General features: G+C 35.4%; 4 protein-coding genes across 4 annotated transcripts; 3 read left to right on the top strand and 1 right to left on the bottom strand.

The window, feature by feature from the left end:
• Positions 1-289: 289 nt before the first annotated feature.
• Positions 290-2,436, top strand: LOC100268083 (protein SPEAR3). Its single transcript, XM_002284054.4, has 5 exons — positions 290-709; positions 838-948; positions 1,563-1,630; positions 1,879-1,963; positions 2,077-2,436. Exons 1-5 carry the CDS (start codon positions 503-505, stop codon positions 2,191-2,193), a joined length of 588 nt encoding a protein of 195 aa, XP_002284090.1. The 5' UTR covers positions 290-502; the 3' UTR covers positions 2,194-2,436.
• Positions 2,437-6,602: 4,166 nt separating this feature from the next.
• Positions 6,603-9,115, top strand: LOC100245760 (aldehyde oxidase GLOX1). Its single transcript, XM_010657990.3, has 3 exons — positions 6,603-7,142; positions 7,495-7,655; positions 7,756-9,115. The coding sequence occupies exons 1-3, from the start codon at positions 6,603-6,605 to the stop codon at positions 8,924-8,926; spliced, it is 1,872 nt and encodes a 623-aa protein (XP_010656292.1). The 3' UTR covers positions 8,927-9,115.
• Positions 9,116-10,228: 1,113 nt separating this feature from the next.
• LOC100250908 (probable xyloglucan endotransglucosylase/hydrolase protein 26) lies at positions 10,229-12,383 on the top strand. The gene is made up of 4 exons (XM_002280652.4): positions 10,229-10,400; positions 10,888-10,988; positions 11,171-11,364; positions 11,842-12,383. The coding sequence occupies exons 1-4, from the start codon at positions 10,229-10,231 to the stop codon at positions 12,248-12,250; spliced, it is 876 nt and encodes a 291-aa protein (XP_002280688.1). The 3' UTR covers positions 12,251-12,383.
• Positions 12,384-16,642: 4,259 nt separating this feature from the next.
• On the bottom strand, positions 16,643-17,389 carry LOC100242209 (uncharacterized). The gene has a single exon (XM_002284034.5). It carries the CDS (start codon positions 17,261-17,263, stop codon positions 16,853-16,855), a length of 411 nt encoding a protein of 136 aa, XP_002284070.1. The 5' UTR covers positions 17,264-17,389; the 3' UTR covers positions 16,643-16,852.
• Positions 17,390-22,786: the final 5,397 nt, after the last annotated feature.

The raw sequence follows: 22,786 nt of genomic DNA, 5'->3' as shown, positions 1-22,786 counted from the left end.
TTCTTCATCACTTGATGGGGGTTTTGCTTTGATCATATGTGTAACCAGAAATCAAAGAAGAATGATGCCCTTTTTTTCTCTCTCTGGTGAATTTAAATTTTTTTAATGCTTCAAATCATAGACAATCACTTTCAAGTCATAGTCTCCAAAGTCTATAGCTAATGAAAAAAATAATGATAATAATTAGCATTTTATGGAAGTTCTCAAAAAAATAATCAAAAGGGAAGGGGGTAAAAAAAAAGCATAAACTCTAAAGTATATATATATAAATATATGCGACTAAATCTACACAATCCGATCCAGCGATGCAATAATTACTGGGGGTGCAGACAGCTTTAAAAGGGCATAGGAGATCTCTCATTTTCTCAGCAAAGTCTGGCAGGAAAGTTTTTCTTCCTTTTCTTCTTTCTTCTGTTTTTTTTTTCTTTCTGCAGAGGAAGGAGTTTGGGATTTGTGGAGCAAATTCTCTGGATCTTCCCCCTCATCATCACAGAAAAAGGAGATGGGTAGCAGTTATTTTGGGGAACCAAACATGGGAAATGAAAGATCTGGGTCTTCAAGGAAAGGCAAGAAGAGTAATTCAGACAAGCCCAAGCAGCCCCAGAGAGGGCTGGGAGTTGCTCAGTTGGAGAAGATCAGATTGCATAGTCAAATGGGTTGTAGCTACATGCCTTCTCTTCATGGTCCATATCCCACTACCCTCAACCAGGTCTCCCTCTCCTTCTTCCCTTCTCCCTCTCTGTGGACATGTTGAGGGTACTGTTATGATTACTGTGTGGAGTTTTAACTGGTTTTATAGAATTCTCATGGAGCTCCACTACTGTAATATACATGCAGGAGGACATGAGAGTGCAAACAGCCTATTCATCAGTACCATCATCGTCATCTTTTTCTTATTCACCATCCTCATCATCCACGGCATCTTATGGTTTCCACCCCAATATGATGGTATGTGGACTTGCTTTTTTGGACTTCTACAGCCTGAGGATTTTTTTATTTTTTTATTTTTTATTTTTTGTTCTTTTTTTCTCCCTTTTCGGCCATGCATATATTCAACAAAGAATTCATGGGTTTCAACTTTGTGACAATTTTTACCATTAAAATCATCCTATACACACCCCTTTTGGGAGGGTGGGGCGTGAGTGTGGAAGAGGACTCACACAAGAATTTTGATGGATTCTGCATTGATGTTGATGATGATTCTGTTTAATTACATACCATAGTTATGCATATCATCTTCTTCATCATCACCATCTGCATCACATTCTTTCCATCCAAAATGTTTCAAACAATTCCAACAAATTTTCCATTTGAATTCGGTTAACTCAGATCTTTTAGCTTCTTTTTCTTTGTAGTTCTTCAAACTCTAGTCACTGGCACTAACCCTAGATACTTGCTCCAGACGAATTGATCTATATTTCTGCACCTTCATATCATTGTTTTCATTGGGAATTATCATCATCATTAGTCGCAGAAGTCTTTGGTGGATTCTTCTGTATATCTTTCCTTCATCCATAAATTCGTGGGGTGACTGAAACTGTGGAAATTGGCCGGTTTTGCAGATGGGTCTGAGTGAAATGGATAGGTCAAATATCAGATATGGTGATTCTCAACCTAGTACTACAGCGAGGTACTGAAACTGAAATTAATTTATGGGTTTTTTTTTTTTTTCTTTACCCTCTTCTTGGAATTCTATTCTATTAAGAAAATGCTGAATTTCCAATGGATATATGGAATCCATCAAAACCAGGTGGAACCCCGGCAATGGTACTGAAACGGAAATTAATTTATGGGTTTTTTTTCCCCCTCTTCTTGGAATTCTATTCTATTAAGAAAATGCTGAATTTCCAATGGATATATGGAATTCATCAAAACCAGGTGGAACCCCAGCAGTGGCACAATGGAGACCCAACAGTATTCACAATTGAACATGACAAGACACCTTCTGAATCTAGAAGTAGAGGTGATTAATTGTTATACATTCTATTCTCTATATTTTTTGTATGGATGATATATTGTCTGGACAATGAAGACTATTACTTAATGACCCTTCTTTCCTTCGATTTTATCTTATAGGACTCATTTCAGAAGAAGAGAAAGAAAGACCGGAGCGATTCATTGGGCTCAAGCAGTCAGAACTCTGAATCAAGTGACACTCAAGAACTAGACTTGGAGCTCAGACTGTCGCTTTAATCAGCTATTCACAGCCATTCAGATGCATGGATTGATATATTTTATGATTCTACTTACAATTCAAAAGTTCGATATAATTGGTGGGATTTGCAGAATGGCACTAGTCGAGCAACTTGAGTTATATTTTAGAAGGAATCTTGTGTAATGAAAGGTAGATTGACTCTTCATAAAAGATTAATGCAATTTTCTACTTGGGTCATTTCATGACTATGGAGGAAATGAGAATGTCTTGTTTACTTTCAATTTCTTATATATATTATTATATATATGCATCAAGGTCTAGCAGACAGCATCTAACAACAGCATAGCTTTAATTCCTTGAGCTTTATTTGATTTCATGGATTTTTGGAATGGCTTCTATTATCTTACTCCTATTGCTCAATAGTATTAACTTTATTAAAGAAGGAAAAAAAAAAAAAGAAGAAGGTAAACCAGGTGTTGAGCTTGATAAGGAAACTGACAAACCTCTTGGTCTTGAAAGAAGATTAAAGGTTTTTTCACTCAAGGTAAAAGTGAGGGAAACCATCTCTGAAAATTTGTCTTTCCACATGAACAGTAAGTTATCTATGGTCAAGATGATCATAAATTGATTTGTCCTTGCAAAGTACTAATGCTACCCAGATCCAACTGGTCGAATTAAATCTTGATCAGAATGATCAAGGGGTGTGTTTCTTCAATATGCTAACGGGAAATCGATTGGCTTTGAAAGAATTGCTCTTTGGTGCCTGTAGATGGATCGACATGGATTTTGGTGACATGCATGTTGGCATCCGTGTATTAGCCCGAATTCACATCAAACTTTTGATGAACTTCTGGCTCACAGGAAACCTCCAGTGAATTATGAATGAATGTAGAAAGATTGATCTAGAATGCCCTAATTGGGGGAGACATGCCATCATAAGCTTCTGCTTTGGTGGAGTAGACTTTGTTGGTCAATATCCAATGTTGGATTTTAGCTTGAAGAAAAGACTACTTGAATCATAAGAGGATATATACGGCGAAAGCCCTAGCTAGCTAGCTCTCATGGGAGACCTACCATCTTGATTATTTCTAGTTTTTTGTTTGTATTTTTCACTAGTACATACAAGTTACAAGAAGGGTTCTCAAGAAACATTTGCTAGCTAGGGTTACTCCTGTGCATATATATGATGTTTGATATTTCAATCCAAAATGTGATATATATATATAGACTATCACGGGTTATGGAATTTTGCTGGAAAGGTTGCTAAAGGACAGCATGGCTGCCTCCAACGTTAAGGTGTGCTTCTGTTACAGTAAAATTATTATGCAGCCACCAAAATTCATTTTTCACATGTCAAGTCCAAAACTGCACCCCCAACACTCTATTGGCACTGCTAGAAAATTCCTACATCAGGACAAATCAAATTAAGGTCATTATAACTATAATCTTTGAGGGAAAACTTGAGAACTTAGGGTGAACTTAGTTAAACCCTAAGGATACGTTTGGTTGGGATAAGATATATATATCCTAAAATATGATTTTTAATGGGATATGATATCCTTGAATATATATATATCCTATCAACATAATATTTTTTAAGGTAGCATATTCAATAAAATATGTTATAACATATTTATATTTAATTTGTGAAATAATATAAAATATATATTATTTTTAATATTTAAAATAAAAATGATATCACATTCAAATATTTTCTATTTAAAAAAATGAAAATTTTGTTATGTTTAACCATATTAATATTTACAAATAATTTTTTTTATATTATGTTATTTAATATGTAAAAATAATTTATATATTATATATTAATATTATTTTAGTTCTTCATTTTTAATCATAAAATTAATTTATAATAAAAAATTATTTTGTAAAATGAGTATATTAAAAAACAAAAAATTGATAAAAAAAAAATGAATTTTTGATTCATGAAATATGTGTGTCTTATATTTTACCATGAGATTAACATATGTCATGTGAAATAGATGAAAAAACAAGGGTGAATGATATATCTCACCATTTATCCTATCATATGGTTGTTTGAATATATGAAAAGACAAGTGATGAGATAACTTATCTTATTCTATCGTCAACCAAATATGGGATATAATATAATATTTTCTCTCTTATCTTATTTCATGTTACGTCCAGCCAATCAAACATGGCCTAAGAAAAATTAGGGTTTTTGGTTAGACCTAAAAAACATATATAGTTGATGATGATCATCTTAACTACTGATGGGCACAAACTGTATCAACTTACTTGTCCATGGTACTATGGAAAAGAGATGGTTAACTTTATCAGGTGACATATGATCATGTCTCTAGCTGCTTTAACTTAGGAGTATTAAGAAAAGTCGGCAACTTTAGTAAGCAGTGTAAAAGCCATATAAATGGAGGAACTGCTAGGATGATATAAATATTTGCAGTAACAGCTGTATTAGTAGTGTCAATCAATGAAAAGATTAGCCAAGACAAGGCAAAAAGAAACACTCACTAAGATCATTACCTGGAATTAGAGTAAAAGTGATGGAAAAGGATTAAAGTCAAATAAAATAATAATTTCAGCCTTACTATTTAAGGAAAGCAGTTTTACAAAAGTTATTCTTTACTGGCTCACCAAAAAAATGAGGCAGTACAGAACAGTAATAATTGTTGTTGTTTGGATGGTTTTCTTAAGCAAAGTTGGCAAGAATCAAAATTCTTATTTGGACCATTCCTGAATGGAAAAGTGATCATGACAGTACTGTGTTTGGATTGTAATCTAATCATTCTCACCCAAATGGAGAAAGATCATCCTTATGTGTCATAGAGCTATAGCTGTTTTAAGATTCCAAAAAATGATTTCTTTCTTAATATAGCATTCTTTTTAGCTAGCAATGTATATAATGTTGAGCAGTAATACCTTCAACAAATCAGCATTAGTTAACTTCCCCAAAAGACCAAAGGGTGCAAGCTTTTCCAGGCTTTCACCAATCCACTTCCCCAGCTATATTCCTTCCTGATTCTCTCCTCAAAAGATTGGTCTAATAGTGATTTATCAAAATCCTGTTAGAAAATGCCATACTACCATATATATATATATTTAAATTTAGTATATGGATGGGAATCTATATATATATCCTCATTTGCCTTTAGATGTACCATATCAGCAGTGTGCTATAAACGCCAAATTCATTCACCAACCGACCTAGGTGGCCTAAAGGATAATTGGGAAGCAACTTGGAAGGAATAATGACTGATCTGATGCCCACTGCAATGATTTCTATAGTGGTTTTCTTTGTAGGTTCTGTTAGCAGGCCCATTAGTTTTGATTTGTCTTTCATCTTTTCAAATTACCTTGTGGAATTGAAGATTCTTGGGTGGCTATTTTGTTCTAGTTTCTCATTTTAAATTCTGGGAAACATCTGTGTGATCATTTGTCATAACCTGAAGGAGTTAGAAGTGTATGTTTTGAAAGCAACCTGACCATAAGAAAAAATAGCTACAAAGAGGAAAAATTACAGTGAAAAACTCTATACTCATTCTTGAATTTGCTGAATCAGGAAATGCCCAAATAGTCATCATCCCTTGGAAGGAACTCCTGATGATTTCTACTTGGTGCAATAAGTATATATCAGTTAGGTTGAAGACCAATACCCATATAAACTATCATGTCTAGAGCATTTCAATTCAAACATAAGTATAGCTTTTGTCGAAAAATGAAAGGACCCTCATTGCTCTTTTGAAAGTATAGCTATTAGCCAGAATTTAATTATAGATTAACTTAATCTTTGGGATTTCATTTCACAACTGCACCCTCACGTAACCCCGGGCCTACAAAGGTGGGGGAACTTTTATGTAATTCAAATTAGTATCAATTCCGAAAATCTTATCATACTTAGTAATCTTAATGCATGGAATAATTAAATTCATGATCACAAAAGAGGAATATGTCAAGCAATAGTGTGTTCCAATAGGGAGAAAAATGCATATAGAGCCTAGAAACGGCACTCAGACTGAGACAGGCCTTCCCCACAAATCCTATCATAGATTCATTATCTGCCTTCTTGTCCCCCTGATTGTTTCCCTAAAGTTTGATATGTAGTGAAAGTTATATATATGCTACATCAATGATCAATGAGAGCATTCATAATGATTTAGACCATTAACTCATTTAAGAAAATGGGCATAAATTTTATTTATTTTTCTTTAATTTTTAAAAACTGTAGTCATTGAGATCCAATTTTTCATCAAGAATAGCGCTTGAAATTGATATTTTATGTGCTATAGATAGCAAGATCTGAGCGAAGTCTCCTCTAAACCAGCAACCATCAAACACTATTTTGACCATCTCTATAACGATTTCGGTTTTGGGCATGGACAATGAGACCACTAATTTTGATAGACTGTGATGTCGTTTGTAAGGTGAGTTTTTGGACATTAATAGCGTAATGGCTGTTGTCTTTGAAAACCAAGGTGACCCAAAAAGACGAAGGACCACCATAAATGCTAAAAACAAGAGGCGAGGGAGAGAGAGAGGAGAAAAGGCTATCAAAGATATATCTGGTAGTGGCGCCCCCTTGAGAGCAAGAGCCATTGGAGGAGCTTCTTCAATGGCAGTCTTGCTAAGAGCCCTATGTCTCCTCCCTCTCTTATTCCATGTGGGGTTTGGACAATTACTGCCATTCTTTGGAGGAAAGTTTGGTCGCAACGAGGATGAATCAGATTCAAAACCAGATTTTGGTGCTGACTATAAGGGTGAGTGGGAGGTGGTTTCTAAGGATTCCGGGGTCTCCGCCATGCACTTGATCTTGATGCCCAAAAACAACAAGGCCATCATGTTCGATGCCACGGTCTTTGGTCCATCAAACATTCAATTGCCTAAGAGTGAAAAATGCCGTCCAGTTCCTGACAGCAAAACCAATGAAATTGACTGTTGGGCTCATGCTGTGGAGTATGACATTGAAACCGCAGAAGTTAGGCCACTCAAGGTGCACCCCTTTTCCCTTTCATTCTACCACATAGCATGCACGCATGCAAAGCAGCAATTGTAAAAACCCTCTACGTCCAAAATTTAAAATTTATCTACATGATTAATAGGAATTTTTGTTGCAATGATGTCCTAATCATGTCCCACAGATTACAGGCTAGATTTACAAATATTGTATATATATATAAACTTCACTTAATGATGATAGAAACGCATTTTAATGTCGTAAGGACCCTTAACCCCAAAGTTGGCAATATGTACATAATTGAGAAGGGTCCATGCGTGTATATATAAAGGGCGTTGCCCCTTCTATTTTTCATCTCCTTCTATATATAATGCTAAATTCATTACAGGTTTTGACAAACCCTTGGTGCTCCTCGGGAGGGCTGGCAGCAGATGGCACCCTGGTGGGCACTGGTGGTTGGAAGGAGGGAGGAAAGAGCGTTAGACTCCTCTCTGGATGTGCCACCTGCGATTGGGAGGATTCTCCAAATGCACTTTCAGGATATAGATGGTATCTAATGCTTAATGATTATAGGTTTATTTTCTGTTCAAAACATTTTCCAGATGAGTAAATTAACATTTTAATTTTTCTGTCCTACTTGGATATATAGGTACGCAACACAGCAAATTCTACCAGATGGCAGCTTCTTCCTACTAGGTGGTCGTCGTGTGTTTAGTTACGAGTTTCTGTCAGCTCAAGGAATATCCAATCGCAAAAGCTTTAACTTCCCATTCCTCCGAGAAACCACTGATCTTGCTGAAAATAATCTATACCCTTTCGTCCACCTCTCCCCCGATGGAAACCTCTTCATCTTGGCTAACAACCGATCAATCCTTTTTAGCCCTACAAGCGGACAGATCATCCGTGAGTTCCCCGTCCTGCCCGGAGGCTCCCGCAACTATCCGGCATCCGGCATGTCCGCTCTCCTGCCTCTAAACCTCCAAGGCGGAAATGCAAAAGACATCCAGGCCGAAGTCCTGGTCTGTGGCGGGGCAAAACCTGAGGCATTCAACTTGGCTGAGAAGAAAACATTTTTGCCTGCTTTGAAAGATTGTGGGAGAATTCAAATCACGAACCCCGCCGCCGCCTGGAAGATTGAAACCATGCCATCACGCCGAGTCATGGGTGATATGTTGCTTCTTCCAACCGGAGATGTTCTAATGCTCAATGGTGCCGAACAGGGTACTTCCGCCTGGGGAGCCGCCGAGGTCCCCAACTTCACGCCAGTTCTTTACAGTCCCCAAAAGCCTATGAACGAAAGGTTTACCGAGCTAGAGCCGACCTCAATTGCCCGCATGTATCATTCATCGTCTGCAGTTCTTCCCGATGGGAAAATTCTAGTTGCAGGCAGCAATACAAATCCAGGATACAATTTCAAGGGTGTGAAATACCCCACTGAGATGAGGGTCGAGAAGTTCTCACCACCTTACTTGGATCCATCACTCCAAGCTCACAAGCCAGTGATCCTCCAAGATTTCTCACAGGCCACGTTGAGATACGGGCAAAAATTTTTGGTGAAGATCAATTTAAGTGGTTGGGATGTAGAGACGACGGATATAAAGGTGACAATGTATGCACCACCATTCACGACACATGGGTTCTCCATGAATCAAAGGTTGCTGATCCTGGGGATGAACAATGTGAACCAATCGTTTCTAGGATTCTATAATATTGTGGCAACGGCGCCGCCATCGGGGACAATTGCTCCGCCGGGGTATTATCTACTCTATGTTGTTCACCGGGGTGTGCCCAGCACTGGAATGTGGGTTCACATCCAGTAGAAAGGGTTCAAAAGCTTGGGCTTCCTTTGTGTTCCTTGACGTTTTCCTCTTTGACGAATGTAAGCTTCCTTTGTGTTCCTTGACGTTTTCCTCTTTGACGAATGTAGATCCATAAGCCGTAGAAAAAATTCAGAAGCTTGATTAACTATTTTGTTCTTCACATCGTGATCAATTTTTGCCTTTGTTTTTTTTATCTTTTTTCCGTTCATATTAGTGGCTTGGATTTCAACGCTGCATTGGAGTCCGTTTTTTCAAAAGTGCAATTACATTTTGTTTTCAAGGATAAATATATTCAAAATAACAAACAATTCAATTTTTTTTTTTTAATATTCTTAGTTGATATTCAATGGGGCAAATGGAAATGACAATACATCAATGGGACAAATTCATGAATTGGTCACCATCATCCCAATCCTATTTATTTTAATATTAAAAGCAATACGACAGACACCTCAAAATACCCCCGCCATTGTACTCCCAAAATTCAAGCTACCCCACTTAACACACAAGATGACCAGGGCAGATAGACAAATTGGGTTTTCATAAAAAATGGAGAAGAGAAAAGGGTTAAGAACAAGACTCCAAGAACACCCAATAAGTGACGCTCAGGAAATCGAGTGTTCTTGCAATTTATATAGCAAGAAAACATCTCAAGGTGTGCACCCCCACCCAAGGGGACTGGGCACCACTTTGCAGGCCACCACAGCTGGCCACCCCTGTCTGCATTAGTCTCGCCCACGACATTCTCCTACTCCCAACCGCGTCCCAGCTTGTCCACATCCTTAAACTTCATTTTCAACCTCAACTTCTCCCAACATTCCTAGAACATACAACTAAAAAACAATTCCTACTTCATCTACCCATATACTTTCGCTTCCTATTTTTAAAAGCAATGCTCCATTTTCAAACAGATGGTGCACACCATTGGCTCAATGACCAAATATGCTAATAGCCAACATTTGCACACTGGGAAGATCAGAAGTTGAACCATGGTATTCATATGAAATAACTAAATTATACTTTAATATTGACCTTAGTTGGAGGCATAACTTCCACCTCCATACAACTGGAAATGATATTAAGTCCTCTTATCTTTTCAAATAATAATGTGGGAAATGTCAAAAGCCATGACAAGGTCAATATATTCTGAGCAAAAAGGAAAATCAATCAGAATTCATCTTAGTAAGGTGTATTTGGTGATCATAAGCTATATAAAGTCATCACAAACCAAGAACAAAGTATCCCACTTCAGCTTCATAGAGTTGATAAAGCAGAGAAAGAGAAGTGTCCCTTGGGGCAGCAATGGGGAGTTTTCAAGTTTTGTTTGTAGCTCTATTAGTCACTGCAGTTGCATTTGAACAAAGCTTCGTTGACGCCAACTTTTCCAAGAGCATGTATTTCAACTGGGGTGCTAGCCATTCCTCAATTCTGGGAAATGGCGACGATCTTCAACTTGTGTTGGATTCAACTTCAGGTAAATATAAGAAACTAGTTTCATCGCATTATGCCTTGATGTTCTGTAGCTTAAATACTTCATAATTTTTTTTAGATTGGAAACTAGTAATCATAATCACATAAGTGCAAGGAAAAAAAAAAGACATAATTCAAATCTAAAAGAAAAATGGTGTACCATAGTAGTTGTAAACTCCTATACAATATATGAATGCTGCAAAAGTACATGTAATAGAACTGCACAAATCATATTAGTCCAGATGCCAGAGTTAATGGATTGTCAAATGCTACACATGACCAATTCACAAAGGAAGTCACACAACAAATAAATCAACCAAACGTGAAACCAGGTTAAGACCCAGTTCCCTGTATTCTGACTCACATAACCCTGGTCACTGGATTATTTGACTAGAGATACTTACCAATACTTTGGGGATTGGTAAGTTCCAGTGACTGATTCAAACTTAAATTCCCTCTGACCACACTACTATGTTGCCTTCGGCTTTCAGGTTCTGGTGTTCAAACAAAGAGAGCGTTCCTATTTGGAAGTATTGAAATGCTGATCAAGTTGGTACCTGGGAATTCTGCTGGCACAGTAACTGCATACTACGTAAGTGAACCTGATTGAGCAACAGACAAGGCCTCTAAAAGGCTATTACTTCTCAGATTTTGTCAATAAGGATCTAGCATATGCGCCTTCTAGGATCTAACATATGTGAACAAATGCCCTATACCTGAAAATGGGCTCACAAAAGGAGAATTGCTAATTTTATCTTCTCATATTTTGTGCAGCTGTCCTCTACAGGAAGCAAGCATGATGAGATCGACTTTGAGTTCTTAGGGAACGTATCTGGACAACCTTACACCATCCACACGAATATCTATACGCAAGGAAATGGAAGCAGAGAACAACAGTTCTACCTCTGGTTTGATCCAACCGCTGATTTCCACAACTACACCATACACTGGAACCCCACTGAAGTAGTGTAAGTCCACCAGGCACCTGCCTCCTTTTCTACAAAACATCATCACCTTTTTTATTGTTTCAGACATTAACAATATTCCCTAAAATATCAAAAGTTCAGCAAACTATACATGAAGTTTTCATTGGGCCCCAGTAATTACCCATATTTTAGCACAATCACTGTTAGTAAATGGCTGATGGCTAAATTATTTCTAAATCACCAACTTAATCCATAAAAATTTGCATTAAAACCTCTAAAACCCGCTTTACCTCATCCTCTTCCCCCCACCCCAAAACATACAGACACACAACACTCAAACTAAATTCCTTAACATTTTATCCTTTTGGTTCTCCCTGAAGTTTTAATTGAATCCTGTCCTCAACAATCATCACCTTACCCTCACTATTCTGACTGTCTTTTCCCAAATGGTTCCCTATTCCAAAATTATTCCAGTAGCAGAACAATCCCTGAACCTTGAATATGTCATCATGGTTTCAGGTGGTACATTGATAGCATACCAATTCGAGTTTTCCGGAACTACGAGAATGAAGGAATTGCTTACCCCAGCAAACAAGGTATGAGGGTTTACTCCAGTATATGGAATGCTGATAACTGGGCAACTAGAGGTGGGCTTGTTAAAATCGACTGGTATAGTGCGCCCTTTGTAGCCAGATTCCGCCATTTCAGGGCAAGGGCTTGCAAGTGGAATGGACCAGTCAGCATTGATCAATGTGCCTCCAAATCCCCTGCTAACTGGTGGACTTCTCCAGTATACAGCCAGTTGAGTTATGCTAAGAAGGGTCAGATGAAGTGGGTCAGAGATAACCATATGATCTATGATTACTGCAAAGATACAAAGAGATTCCAAGGAAATATGCCTCCTGAATGTTTTAAGCCACAATTCTAACTCAAGGATGGGCAGTCAAGCAATACTTTGAAACAGCTGGAGTGGTTTCCAAAGAGATGAATAATTTTGCAGTCTCATTTATTTTCCTATTTCCTGGGTATAACTGAAATAAATTCTTCAATGTTCTCTGTGTTTGAATTAAATTAATTTCATTCTTGTATTTCCTTCCATTTCACCAAATGTATTCAATGTCTCAAGTTTTAGTCAGCAGTGACTATAACTTTCCAGTTCCTGTAACAATAAAGTCTTCATAGAATTTTAAATTATAAATGGACAGAAAGCATGTCAAAATGTACTAAGAAGGAAATATAAGGAGAAAGTTCATATTGATTCTCATAGAAGATTTGGGAATGTAATATCGAAGTAACTATGAATGGGATTCTTAAAGAGGAACGGTAAGGTCAAAGCACTTGCTTCTCCAAAACTAAAAAAATAAATAATAATAATAATAATTAAGATTAAAATTATATATGCTGCTGAATTCAGAGTGTATGAGCAAAACTGATGAAGTTGAAACTTACATAACCCAGGCATGTATGAGCAAACCTGATGAAGTTGAAACTTACACAACCCAGGCATGACAAAAACTTCTCATGTGCCAATCCACATGCCCAACACTTGCACCTTTAGTTATAGATGGAAACAAACATCTCCTCCACCCGTTCGTCATGATTTCTCTTACTTCAAATTCAGAAACATAAAGCATACCAGAGTTGTTCACTATTCAAAGATCAAGTCTATCAAGTACCTTTAGCATTAACCTTCCTACTTATCCCAAGGCAAATGTAAGAAACAACATTTGTTACTGCTAACCTCGGTAGCCATGTTGTATAGAAAGAGGATGAGCGCTAGAGGCAACTTGGAATAGCACATTTAGAGAACCTTGATTACTAAATTTATTTACCTCGTGCATATATCCATATGTTTGAGGTGCTAAAAACAAGCTTTAATGATTTGGATGCATGTACATATGAAGGTACAAGTGCATTCATGTGAAGTTAAAGGTGGCACCAACAGGAGCCAGCAGGACTATTAGATGGTTCCACAATGCACCCATAATGAGTGATCTAAATTAAGTTGCAGCAACACGAGAAAGCCAATGAGAATGTGGGATGAGTCCTATTAGAAATAAATGAGAATGTATGTTGAGGCACTAAGAAAAACATGACAGCCGTTACTTTGGTCAAGGATGTCACTCCAGCTAGGACCAGATGGTGAAAAATGATTTGAATGCTAACCCCCAGTAGTTATGACTTAATGCTTAGTTGGGTTGAACTAAGGGCAATTATCTACATCAACATGTGATAAATTTGATTTTATTGAGGATTTTCTTTTGTGATTGCTTTTTTGTAATTGTTCATTAATTCTTAAGAACAAGTAGGATGCAGGTAAAAAAATTCTGAGCACTGAGGAGACAGTACTACCTTGAAGTTTACTATTATCTGACTGGTTGAAGATAAAGTCTAATTATCTAATACATTTCCATTCTTTCTATGATCAGATTTTATATTACAAAAGAATTTCCACTTTCTTCACTTGACTCCAATAACTAACCATAACTCATATCTGCATTATCATGGCTGCCTTAAGCCAAACCTCGTAAATGGGAGATGATGAATTCCAGATATCCTAACACTAATTCCAAATTACAAGAAGGAAAGTCAACAATTCTAGCATATGGCATGCACTGGAAATTGACATACTCTATGAAGATTTCTACTTGCTGCTAAGAAATGTTTAAGATACATAAGTCATCCGTGCAGAAGAACATATTTTCATTCAGTGAGAATAAGCCCTTGCTGAGCATCATCATGGTTGACTGAGGATAAAACCTCATTCTCCATAGGCAGCAGTTGTAAGAGCTCCAGCTTCAAATCAACATGGTCAACTTCAAATTGTCTAAAATACTTTTTCTTTATATGAAATGGTCATATGGACAAATACTTTTAAAAAAGGAAGCCCAATATACAGGAGGGTAAGGTATCCTCCACAACAATACAACTAAACCCCAATCCTGAATACATCTTGTTGGAAAGTCTCAAATTCCTAATTAACATATACCTCTTTTGGTCAAGAATATTGTATAGAATATTACCTATGTTAATACATCATTGTAATATTAGATTTCCTTATAAAATAAGGAAAGTCTTTAGAAATGTCTCTATAAATATTCTAAGTCATGGGGAGAAAAAATTTATGAGATGGAGATGTACTTATGAAAACCGTAAGTGGTTTATAAAGATGTGAGAAATAGTAAGAAACATATGTCCGGTAGAGTAGGGGCTCATAGTTTAAGGTGTAGATGCGAGGATGGTTTATGTCCTCTATAATATTCTCTATAGTATAGTAGAATGATTCTCTCTCATTTGTAGATACACACACAGTTATCCAAACTATGTTCAAAACCTATGTACCTTTGTGTGTGTGATTAATTTTACTTTTATGTTATTGCACTAATATATTACCATTGAAGCTTTTATCTCCACAACAAGTAATATTAGAGATTTTTTTTTTATATAAGTAAAAAGAAAGTATATTAATCAAAACGAGGAAACACCAAAAAGCCAGTGCCCTCGAAGTATACAAGGAGTATACACACCACCTTCCCTAACTAGGAACCTATCCAGTCTAAAAAACTTACAAGAGAATAAGGGCTCTCTAAAAAGGAAACCCTAACCCAAGACCAAAGATTACTTACAAAAGAATATTTCAACCTTTGAAGCGAGAGTTCCTCATTCCCAAACGCTATTCTATTCCTCTCCTTCCAGACTAACCAAAAAAATACATAAAAGAGCCATTTGCCAAGCCCTTTTGCGCCTTTTCCCCACAAACCCTCCATTCCATCCAAGAAGGGTTTCCTATAATATTCTCCATAGTACAATAGAATGATTCTCTCTCATCTGTACACACACATGCACAGTTATCCAAAGTATGTTCAAAACCTATGTACCTTTGTGTGAGTGATTAATTTTATCTTTATGTTATTGCACTAACATAATATCATTGAAGCTTTTATCTCCACAACAAGTGATATTAGAGCTTTTGCTTGCATAAGAAGTACTTCAAAGCCTAGGTGGAGATTTCTAGAAGAGTTAAGGAGAACAAAACACACAAGAGCATTAAAAAAAGAATTTTAATTGAAAGTACAGTCAATTGTTCTCTCATTAGAATGTGACGCACAAAGCATGTACTTTGTTGTCGAGGATAAGTATAGTTTCCAATATACATTTATGGCATCTTGAAAGTGAATACAATGAAGTGACTGAACAGTTTGAAGTTATGGAAATCTACTAAAAGGAAAACAAGGAATGTTCGTGGCACACAAGAAAGTCGTGGTGTGAAGTAAGGATTTGGCTCAAGTAAGTTTCCAAGAGTATATTGGGTGATATCCTAGCTAGTAGTGTATCATAGAAAGATGGAACATTGACTTGATGGTGTTCGATTCAAGGTGGAGAATTTTGCAGAGTCTCAAATTTTTAATTGGTATAGATTCCTTTTGGTAAAGAATATCATATAAATTATTTTATATCTTAATATGTCATTATCATATTAGAGTTCCTAATAAAATAAAGAAAGTTGTTAGAAATATCTTTATAAATATTTTAAGGAGAAAAACTTATGAGATAAAGATGCACTTATGAAGATTATACTAGGTAAATAGTAATGTAGGAAAGAGTGAAACACACTCAGTTTAGTGAGGGCTCATAGTTTAGAATATAGACACAAGAGGCAAGGAAACATGAAATATTTTAGAGTTTAATAGTTATATTTAGTTTTTATCTTTCATAATATTTTATATGGTATAGTGGAATGAGTCTATTCCCTCAATTAAGGGAAGAGCAAACAACCTTTAATCCAACAACATCAAACTAAGAGGAATGCCTATAAATCCCTTGCTTGCAAATGCCCAGATAGGGAAAATTGCCCAAAACACCTAAACCAACAAATGTAAGAAAATCCTCAATACTGACACATGAAAACGAAACACTAGAATATTTATAAAAAAAAAAAAAAATCAGCACTTTGATGGTAGTTCTAAATTTCTAATGTTGCCAAATCTCTTCTATTTCCAGCAAAATTTTGAAAACCTAGTGGACCATTAAGATTCTGTTTGGGTGTGAGAAAGGACCAGGAAATGATAGGACAATACTAAAAATTACTTTGAAACAAGAGCATAAACAGGATATTGATTCTCATTGGCCATAATCTCACATCAAACAGGAGGGGAAAACAGCACTACAACACCAATTTGCACTATTACAAGAAATCAACAACATCAATTTGATATTAATCAAGACCAACAAATTAAAATGAAAAAAAAAAAATTGATAATGGTTGGTTAACTAGAAACACTAGTGCTTCATATTTTATAATTCTCACAAACATGATAGATTCGGCCTCCAAAGAAATGATCGTAGATTTATTTCTTTTTCATCCATCATACACAAGAAACCACAATACTATACAACTATATCACTTAATGCTAGCGAGTTTCCTTGGAAACATAAATCATAAAATTCAAAATGTACTTTTCTTTTCTTTTCCTTTTCTCGCTTTTCTCAGTGACCAAACACAGGGGTTAGTTCATGATCACAAAATGCATCACATAATACAAATCCAGACACCCAGAACAATAAGAAAAGTACCCAACAAAGCCAACCACACTCGAGTCTCTTCGCCCAAGAGCATGGCCGACACCGCAGTGGCCGCAAACGTCGTCGCATTAGTCACCGGAACCGCCAGTGATATGGGGGTGTCGCTTAAGATGGCAAAGAAAGTAGCTGAGGCCGATAAATTTATCAAGAAAGGGATGGAGTATTGCCACGTCAGGAGGAGATTGAGCCAGTTTTTGTAGGTGGCGAGCAGTCGTTGGTGGAGTGTAGAGGGTTTGGTTGTTTGCGCTGAAGAAGATCTGACTTTTCGGTCCCAGATGAGTGCGCCACGGCGCATTATAGCGTTGGTAGAGCCCCATACTAAGCCCACCGCGATCATCTTCTCTATGTCCCCTATCATCTCTGGATCGCCGGTGTTAATCGAAGCAGATGTGAATTTCGCTCTCCCCTTTTGGTTTAGGGCGAGGCCGGGAACAACGAAGCGACGTCGTTTACATTATCATCAACAAAACGTCGTTGTTTCAAGTTGTTTATAATTGAAAAGACGAAAAAATAATTTAAAATTTTTTACGTTTTATATATTTATATATATATATATATATATATATATAATAAGTATAAAAAAATGTTTTTATATTTATATTTGAGTTTCAATTCGAGTCCTATTTCTAAAATCAAATGACAATTATTTCTAAACATTATTTTATAGATAATAAATTGAAAAAAAAAATTTCATATTTGAGTTCAAAAAATAATTTTATTTTTAAGATTAGTCGAAAATGTTGTGAAAGAGGTTCTATACAAGTACAACCTTTTAAATGCATGAGATAATAATTTTTTTTTAAAACTTTATGGGCCAAAGAAATATAAATTAATAATTATGACATACATAACAAAATAACGAGCAAAATTCACAATATAGTATTGAATAATATTTTATAACTTCAATTTTTGTTTAAGTCTTTCTCGGAACCATAACATACTTAAAACTTTTTTATCTTCTATAACATTAAATTTTGATACCTGATCGTTCAGATTTTTTCGTTTGTTAAATCAAAACAAAATTTATAACCTAATTCACTATTTTATAGCAATTTGTACTCGATCAAACTACTGTAGTATAGTGGTTTTTAGGTATCATCCACAAGGATAGATTATTCTTGATAATTAAGGCTTGAATGAGATGATAAGAAATTATTGTGATCAAATGAAATTGATTTGAAAATGCATGATAAAATTCCAAAATAACAATGTATTCAAATTGAGAGGAAAATGAAGTGTAAAAGAGAAGAAAATTAATAAGATGTGAGATTTTCTAGAGAGCAATTTTCATGGTGAATAGGTGTTGAGATCTAATTTTCATCAAGTTAGATTGAAAACCTAAATTTTCATCTAAACCGATTTTTGATTTAGCTTTAGATCTAGATCTAATTTCTCTTCAAATTAGGTAATCTAATCTAAGAGATCAATTTGAAACATATATTCAATTCATCTTAAATTATCTTCCAATGATTCATACTATGCAACTATTCAATTTCATCAAATATAGCATTAAGAATTTAATGAATCTACCTAGCTTGCATTGTAGTAATCATCCAAGACAATTTGAAGAAAAAAATCCTCAAATTTCAATTAATCAATCAATTGGATCAAATTACCTTAGCAATTCAAGCCCAATTCTCTAATTCACCATAGATCTTGCCTCTAGATCCTCCCTCCTCCGAGAAAAACGAGATTTAGCCACTCATGCTTGGAGATTTGATCTCACAAGACATGTTTGGCTACCGAGAAAATAAGAGAAACTGAAGGAAAATGGAGAATTATATAGAGAGAAGAAGTATGAAAAGTTCTACAATTAGAAAAATGTATCAAAAGTTCCTAAATGAGTCAATCCCATTTTTATTTATAGACCCAGGTTAAAAGGACACTTGGCAACATTTTAGAAGTCTTTCGGATGCTTCTTCATCAAGGAATCTGGAGAAAATGCATTTTCACATGAGCCCCTAGCAATCTCGCATGATGATGCGAAGTGGAGAATCCATCAGCTTCAATTTCATTCTTCTAGAGCGTTTCGCATGGTCATGCGAAATCACTTTTTCACAATTTCCTTATGTGCTGCAGCCACAACCTTTCTGTTTCATTTCGCATGACTATGCGAAATCGAAAATCATGCTATTCCGACTCCTCTTTTCAATTTCTCTCATTTCTTCATGTTTAATCCATCTCCACCACCTTCAATTAAGCTCCAAAGCTTGGTCCAAGTGCATTTCCTCTTCCTCTCCATCCACATTATGTACCCTCCTCCATTCCATTTTTCATTTGTCACTCCATGCTTCAAAAATCACCTTAAAATATCTCCAAAACTCAACAAAGAACCATTAGTATCTCTTGCAAGGGTAGCAATGTATTACTTGGGCATATTAGGCATAATTAATACTCAAAAGGTGTGAAACTCATGAAAGTTAGTATCTAAAATATGTAGTTTTTGAGTAGTAATCAATACCATATCTTTTCTCTTTAAAGATTTTTTTCTTTTATATCACTAATGAACATTTCTTCTTTTTTGGAATCTCTTTAGTTTTTATGTATTAATGTATGCTTACATGCATTTATTTTTTTTATTTATAAGTCATACATGTAGAAGGGCATAATATTTTTTTCAAAAAAATTAATAAATATTAATTTATTGATAAATTAATAAACTATCCATTTATTCATAAATTAATAGCCCAATTAAGATAATAATTTTTCTTAGTGTCAAAAATATTATTTATAGGGTTTTACATTATCACTATCCACAATTTTTTGAGTTTCTTTTATTTATGAAGTTTTTTTAAAATACATCTAATCAAAGTCCTGATTGGTCCAACTTCTAACAAGTCAAAACTAATTTTTTAAGCTTCATAAGAACTTTCATGCCTATTTGATTGATTTTGTTTGAGAGCTTATTGTTACAGGATGCTTCAAATGAGCCTCCCTAAGGGTTTATATAGAGTTTAAGAAATTTCTGAAGACTCTTACACTTAGCCATTGGTGGAAAGAGTGTGAAAAGTTAAGATACCTAAAGATATCCACACATCTCTACATTATAGTGGAAGACATGAGAGAAGTCCAAGATTTTTTAGAGAATTCTAGAGATCTCTTGTATACTCTTGTACATATCTTGTACATAGCTTGTACATAGAATTATGTAGGAAGTTCTAGATTATTCTTGAGTTGTAAGGAACCCTCCAAGGTTTTCTGAGAGTTCCATTGATGCCTATAAATAGGTAAGTGCCTCATTTGGTCAATGCACTAAGCAAGTAAGTTTCAAAGCAATTGTAAAGCTTCATTTGAGCAATAAAGCTTTCATTCTTTTAAGGGTTGTCTACTACGCCTTCTAAAACTTCAAAGTCGTGAGCATCTTAGCCTAGCAAGCTAAACATCGGAAATAAGGTTGATTTAACAATATCAAGGGTTTGGTTTGTCTAAGTGTCGCACGAGCTTAGTAAAAGACTAAGTCCATGACATTATGACTTAAAAAATAGTTTAATATAAAAGCCAAAAAAAAATGTTACTTATTGAAAAAACTCTAGAAAGTTATTGTAAACAATACTTAAAATGTTTAGGGTATGTTTGATAACTATTTTTTAAAACATCTATAAAAATAGTTTTTGAGCACAGTTTGTTTGATAACCAATCTACACCCATTCTAATGTTGTCAAAGAAGGGAAGAATTTAGGGCATATCTAAAGCACTAGGACATGCATTTTGTGGACACATTTTGTACCCATTGGTAATGTTCAATGTTTTTTGGTATTTTAATGGTATTTTGATACATTCCAAGTATGATACACAATTCGCATGTTGCTCACTTTGTTTTGGATATACTTATGATCATTCATTTATACTTATCTATGCTAACATAATGCTATTAACATACTTTGATTTATAGATGGTATTATGATCATGTTCATTAAATATGCACATGCTTATGTTAATTGAGATTATTCATTGAGGGGGAGTTCCCACTAGATAATTTAGATTTATCATCGTCAAAATGGAGGAGATCGGTAACTAGGTATTTTATTTTAGTTGTATATTGATGAACATAAAATAAAAATAAAATAAAAGGTTAAATAATCTATTGTGTTTCAAGTTCTCTTTACCTTTAGCTTTTAAGGTTTATTGACAAGTCAAGAATTATGGAGGATTTCAATCTGTTGAAGATATCTTTAGGATATACTTCATAAAATTGATTGGTGCACCAGGGATATCTTTTATATTTCAAAGCTTCTTCCAAATACCTTCAATATCTTTTATATTTCTAAAAAGTTGGATGAAAAATATTTTAAAGAAAACCTTAGTTTAAATCAATCAAAAAAAACTTTAAACTTAGCATAATGACCTTTGAAAAGCCCTTACCAAGCCTCAACCTAGCCTCCATCTAGAAACCTACATCATAAGCATAAAAGTAGTAAACTCTTGTTAGATTCAAAAATACCTCTTGGAATGCCTTAAAAGACTCTTCTCACATTCAAGACCGCATAAAAACTCATAGAACCCTAATGCAGAAACCAAGAAAGAAGATTCTTTAACTTCCTTCCCTCTATTGATAAACCAAATTTCAAATACAACACTAAGCATGCAAGCAAGTACTAAATCACATCTAAATTAGTAATAAATTTAAAATTAGAGGAAACAAGGAAGAAACCTCATACATATAGTATTGGAATCCGTGCAATAATTAATGGCAAAAAATAGAAAAAAACGAGAAAGAAGAACACGCAAATTTAACGTGGTTCGTCTAATTGTTTACGTCCACGAAATAGAGAAAGAAGATTTTTACTATATATCAAATTAGGGTTATATAAAAGGATATTTATACTAATCCTTATGAATAAAATTCTAAAAATACTCTTGAACCGTACCGCAAAAGACCTCCTAACTTATCATTCGTCCACAACAAAAAAAATATAAGCGTGAATGATAAATATTGTCACTCCAACATTTGCCTTTTTTTCTTTATATGTCTTTCGCTCAAATATGAGTCACATACAATAATATATAGCAATTAAAGGGTGTGTCTTCCCCATAATAGTGGTGAATACCAATCTCAAACGAATGGGCTAAAAAAATGAAAAGTTTTTATAAAGAACTCCAAGCAAAACATTAGTGCACACTAAAAGCCATTTGAAAAGTGACAAGCCCCGTGATTGAGTAGTCCTTATCCAATCAATATTTTCATATTTCATAAGATAACAAATTACACACCTTCACATAGCATAATAGATGATGGGAAGGTGTAAGGCATGTTAGATGGTTCAACACAAATGTCTTGAATGTTTGTCATACCATGATCGGTCATGTGTCTATGACCCATATGCACTAAGAGTACAAGTTAATATCACCCTTGTAAAGGTTACTTTTATTCTGACTACCAAACACGTTTATTGTATTTCTAAAAGCGAACAGAAATGGGCTGCCAATTCCACACTCCTTCATCCGCAGAAGCGGCTCTATAAAAAATGGGAACACATCATTGGGCTGGTGGCCCACTAACCCAACACCTTCATGATGAACCCTTTCCTAGGGCAATCAAGGGCAACTCGTGATACTAGACAATGCGTTCAAGGTTTCCAATAGCCCAATAAAAAGTAAATCCATCACCCATGATAACACTCGCTCCGGTCTTCACTATTCTCAAATTTCCTTCAACAAACAACGATTACAAGCTGTTGCGGTTGGATGTGAAGCCCGTTGTTCAGCACCAACCGGGCCCACGCGCCGCTCCATCTGAAATGAAACCCATGCACACATCATCCGCTTATCATTATCGTCAACCGCTGCCACTTCATCATCCTAAATACACCGCCATACCAGCTGAGTAGACTGAATTTTCCCAATTGTACCGCACTGCCCTCTCATGATGACGTGGCGACAC

This window comes from Vitis vinifera, chromosome 11 (genome assembly GCF_030704535.1).
Source record: "Vitis vinifera cultivar Pinot Noir 40024 chromosome 11, ASM3070453v1".
In the NCBI taxonomy this organism is placed as follows: domain Eukaryota; kingdom Viridiplantae; phylum Streptophyta; class Magnoliopsida; order Vitales; family Vitaceae; genus Vitis; species Vitis vinifera.
Note: the sequence above shows the minus strand (reverse complement) of the source record. Positions and strands in the feature narration are given on the sequence as shown.

Bases quoted from the DNA above. Each gene is read 5' to 3' on its own strand.
- LOC100268083 (XM_002284054.4), top strand. From the start codon at position 503: ATGGGTAGCAGTTATTTTGGGGAACCAAACATGGGAAATGAAAGATCT. The intron at 949-1,562 runs GTATGTGGACTT...CCGGTTTTGCAG, and splicing joins GTTTCCACCCCAATATGATG to ATGGGTCTGAGTGAAATGGA. The intron at 1,964-2,076 runs GTGATTAATTGT...TTTATCTTATAG, and splicing joins TTCTGAATCTAGAAGTAGAG to GACTCATTTCAGAAGAAGAG.
- LOC100245760 (XM_010657990.3), top strand. From the start codon at position 6,603: ATGGCTGTTGTCTTTGAAAACCAAGGTGACCCAAAAAGACGAAGGACC. The intron at 7,143-7,494 runs GTGCACCCCTTT...AATTCATTACAG, and splicing joins CAGAAGTTAGGCCACTCAAG to GTTTTGACAAACCCTTGGTG. The intron at 7,656-7,755 runs GTATCTAATGCT...TTGGATATATAG, and splicing joins GCACTTTCAGGATATAGATG to GTACGCAACACAGCAAATTC.
- LOC100250908 (XM_002280652.4), top strand. From the start codon at position 10,229: ATGGGGAGTTTTCAAGTTTTGTTTGTAGCTCTATTAGTCACTGCAGTT. The intron at 10,989-11,170 runs GTAAGTGAACCT...TATTTTGTGCAG, and splicing joins GCACAGTAACTGCATACTAC to CTGTCCTCTACAGGAAGCAA. The intron at 11,365-11,841 runs GTAAGTCCACCA...TCATGGTTTCAG, and splicing joins TGGAACCCCACTGAAGTAGT to GTGGTACATTGATAGCATAC.
- LOC100242209 (XM_002284034.5), bottom strand. From the start codon at position 17,263: ATGATAGGGGACATAGAGAAGATGATCGCGGTGGGCTTAGTATGGGGC.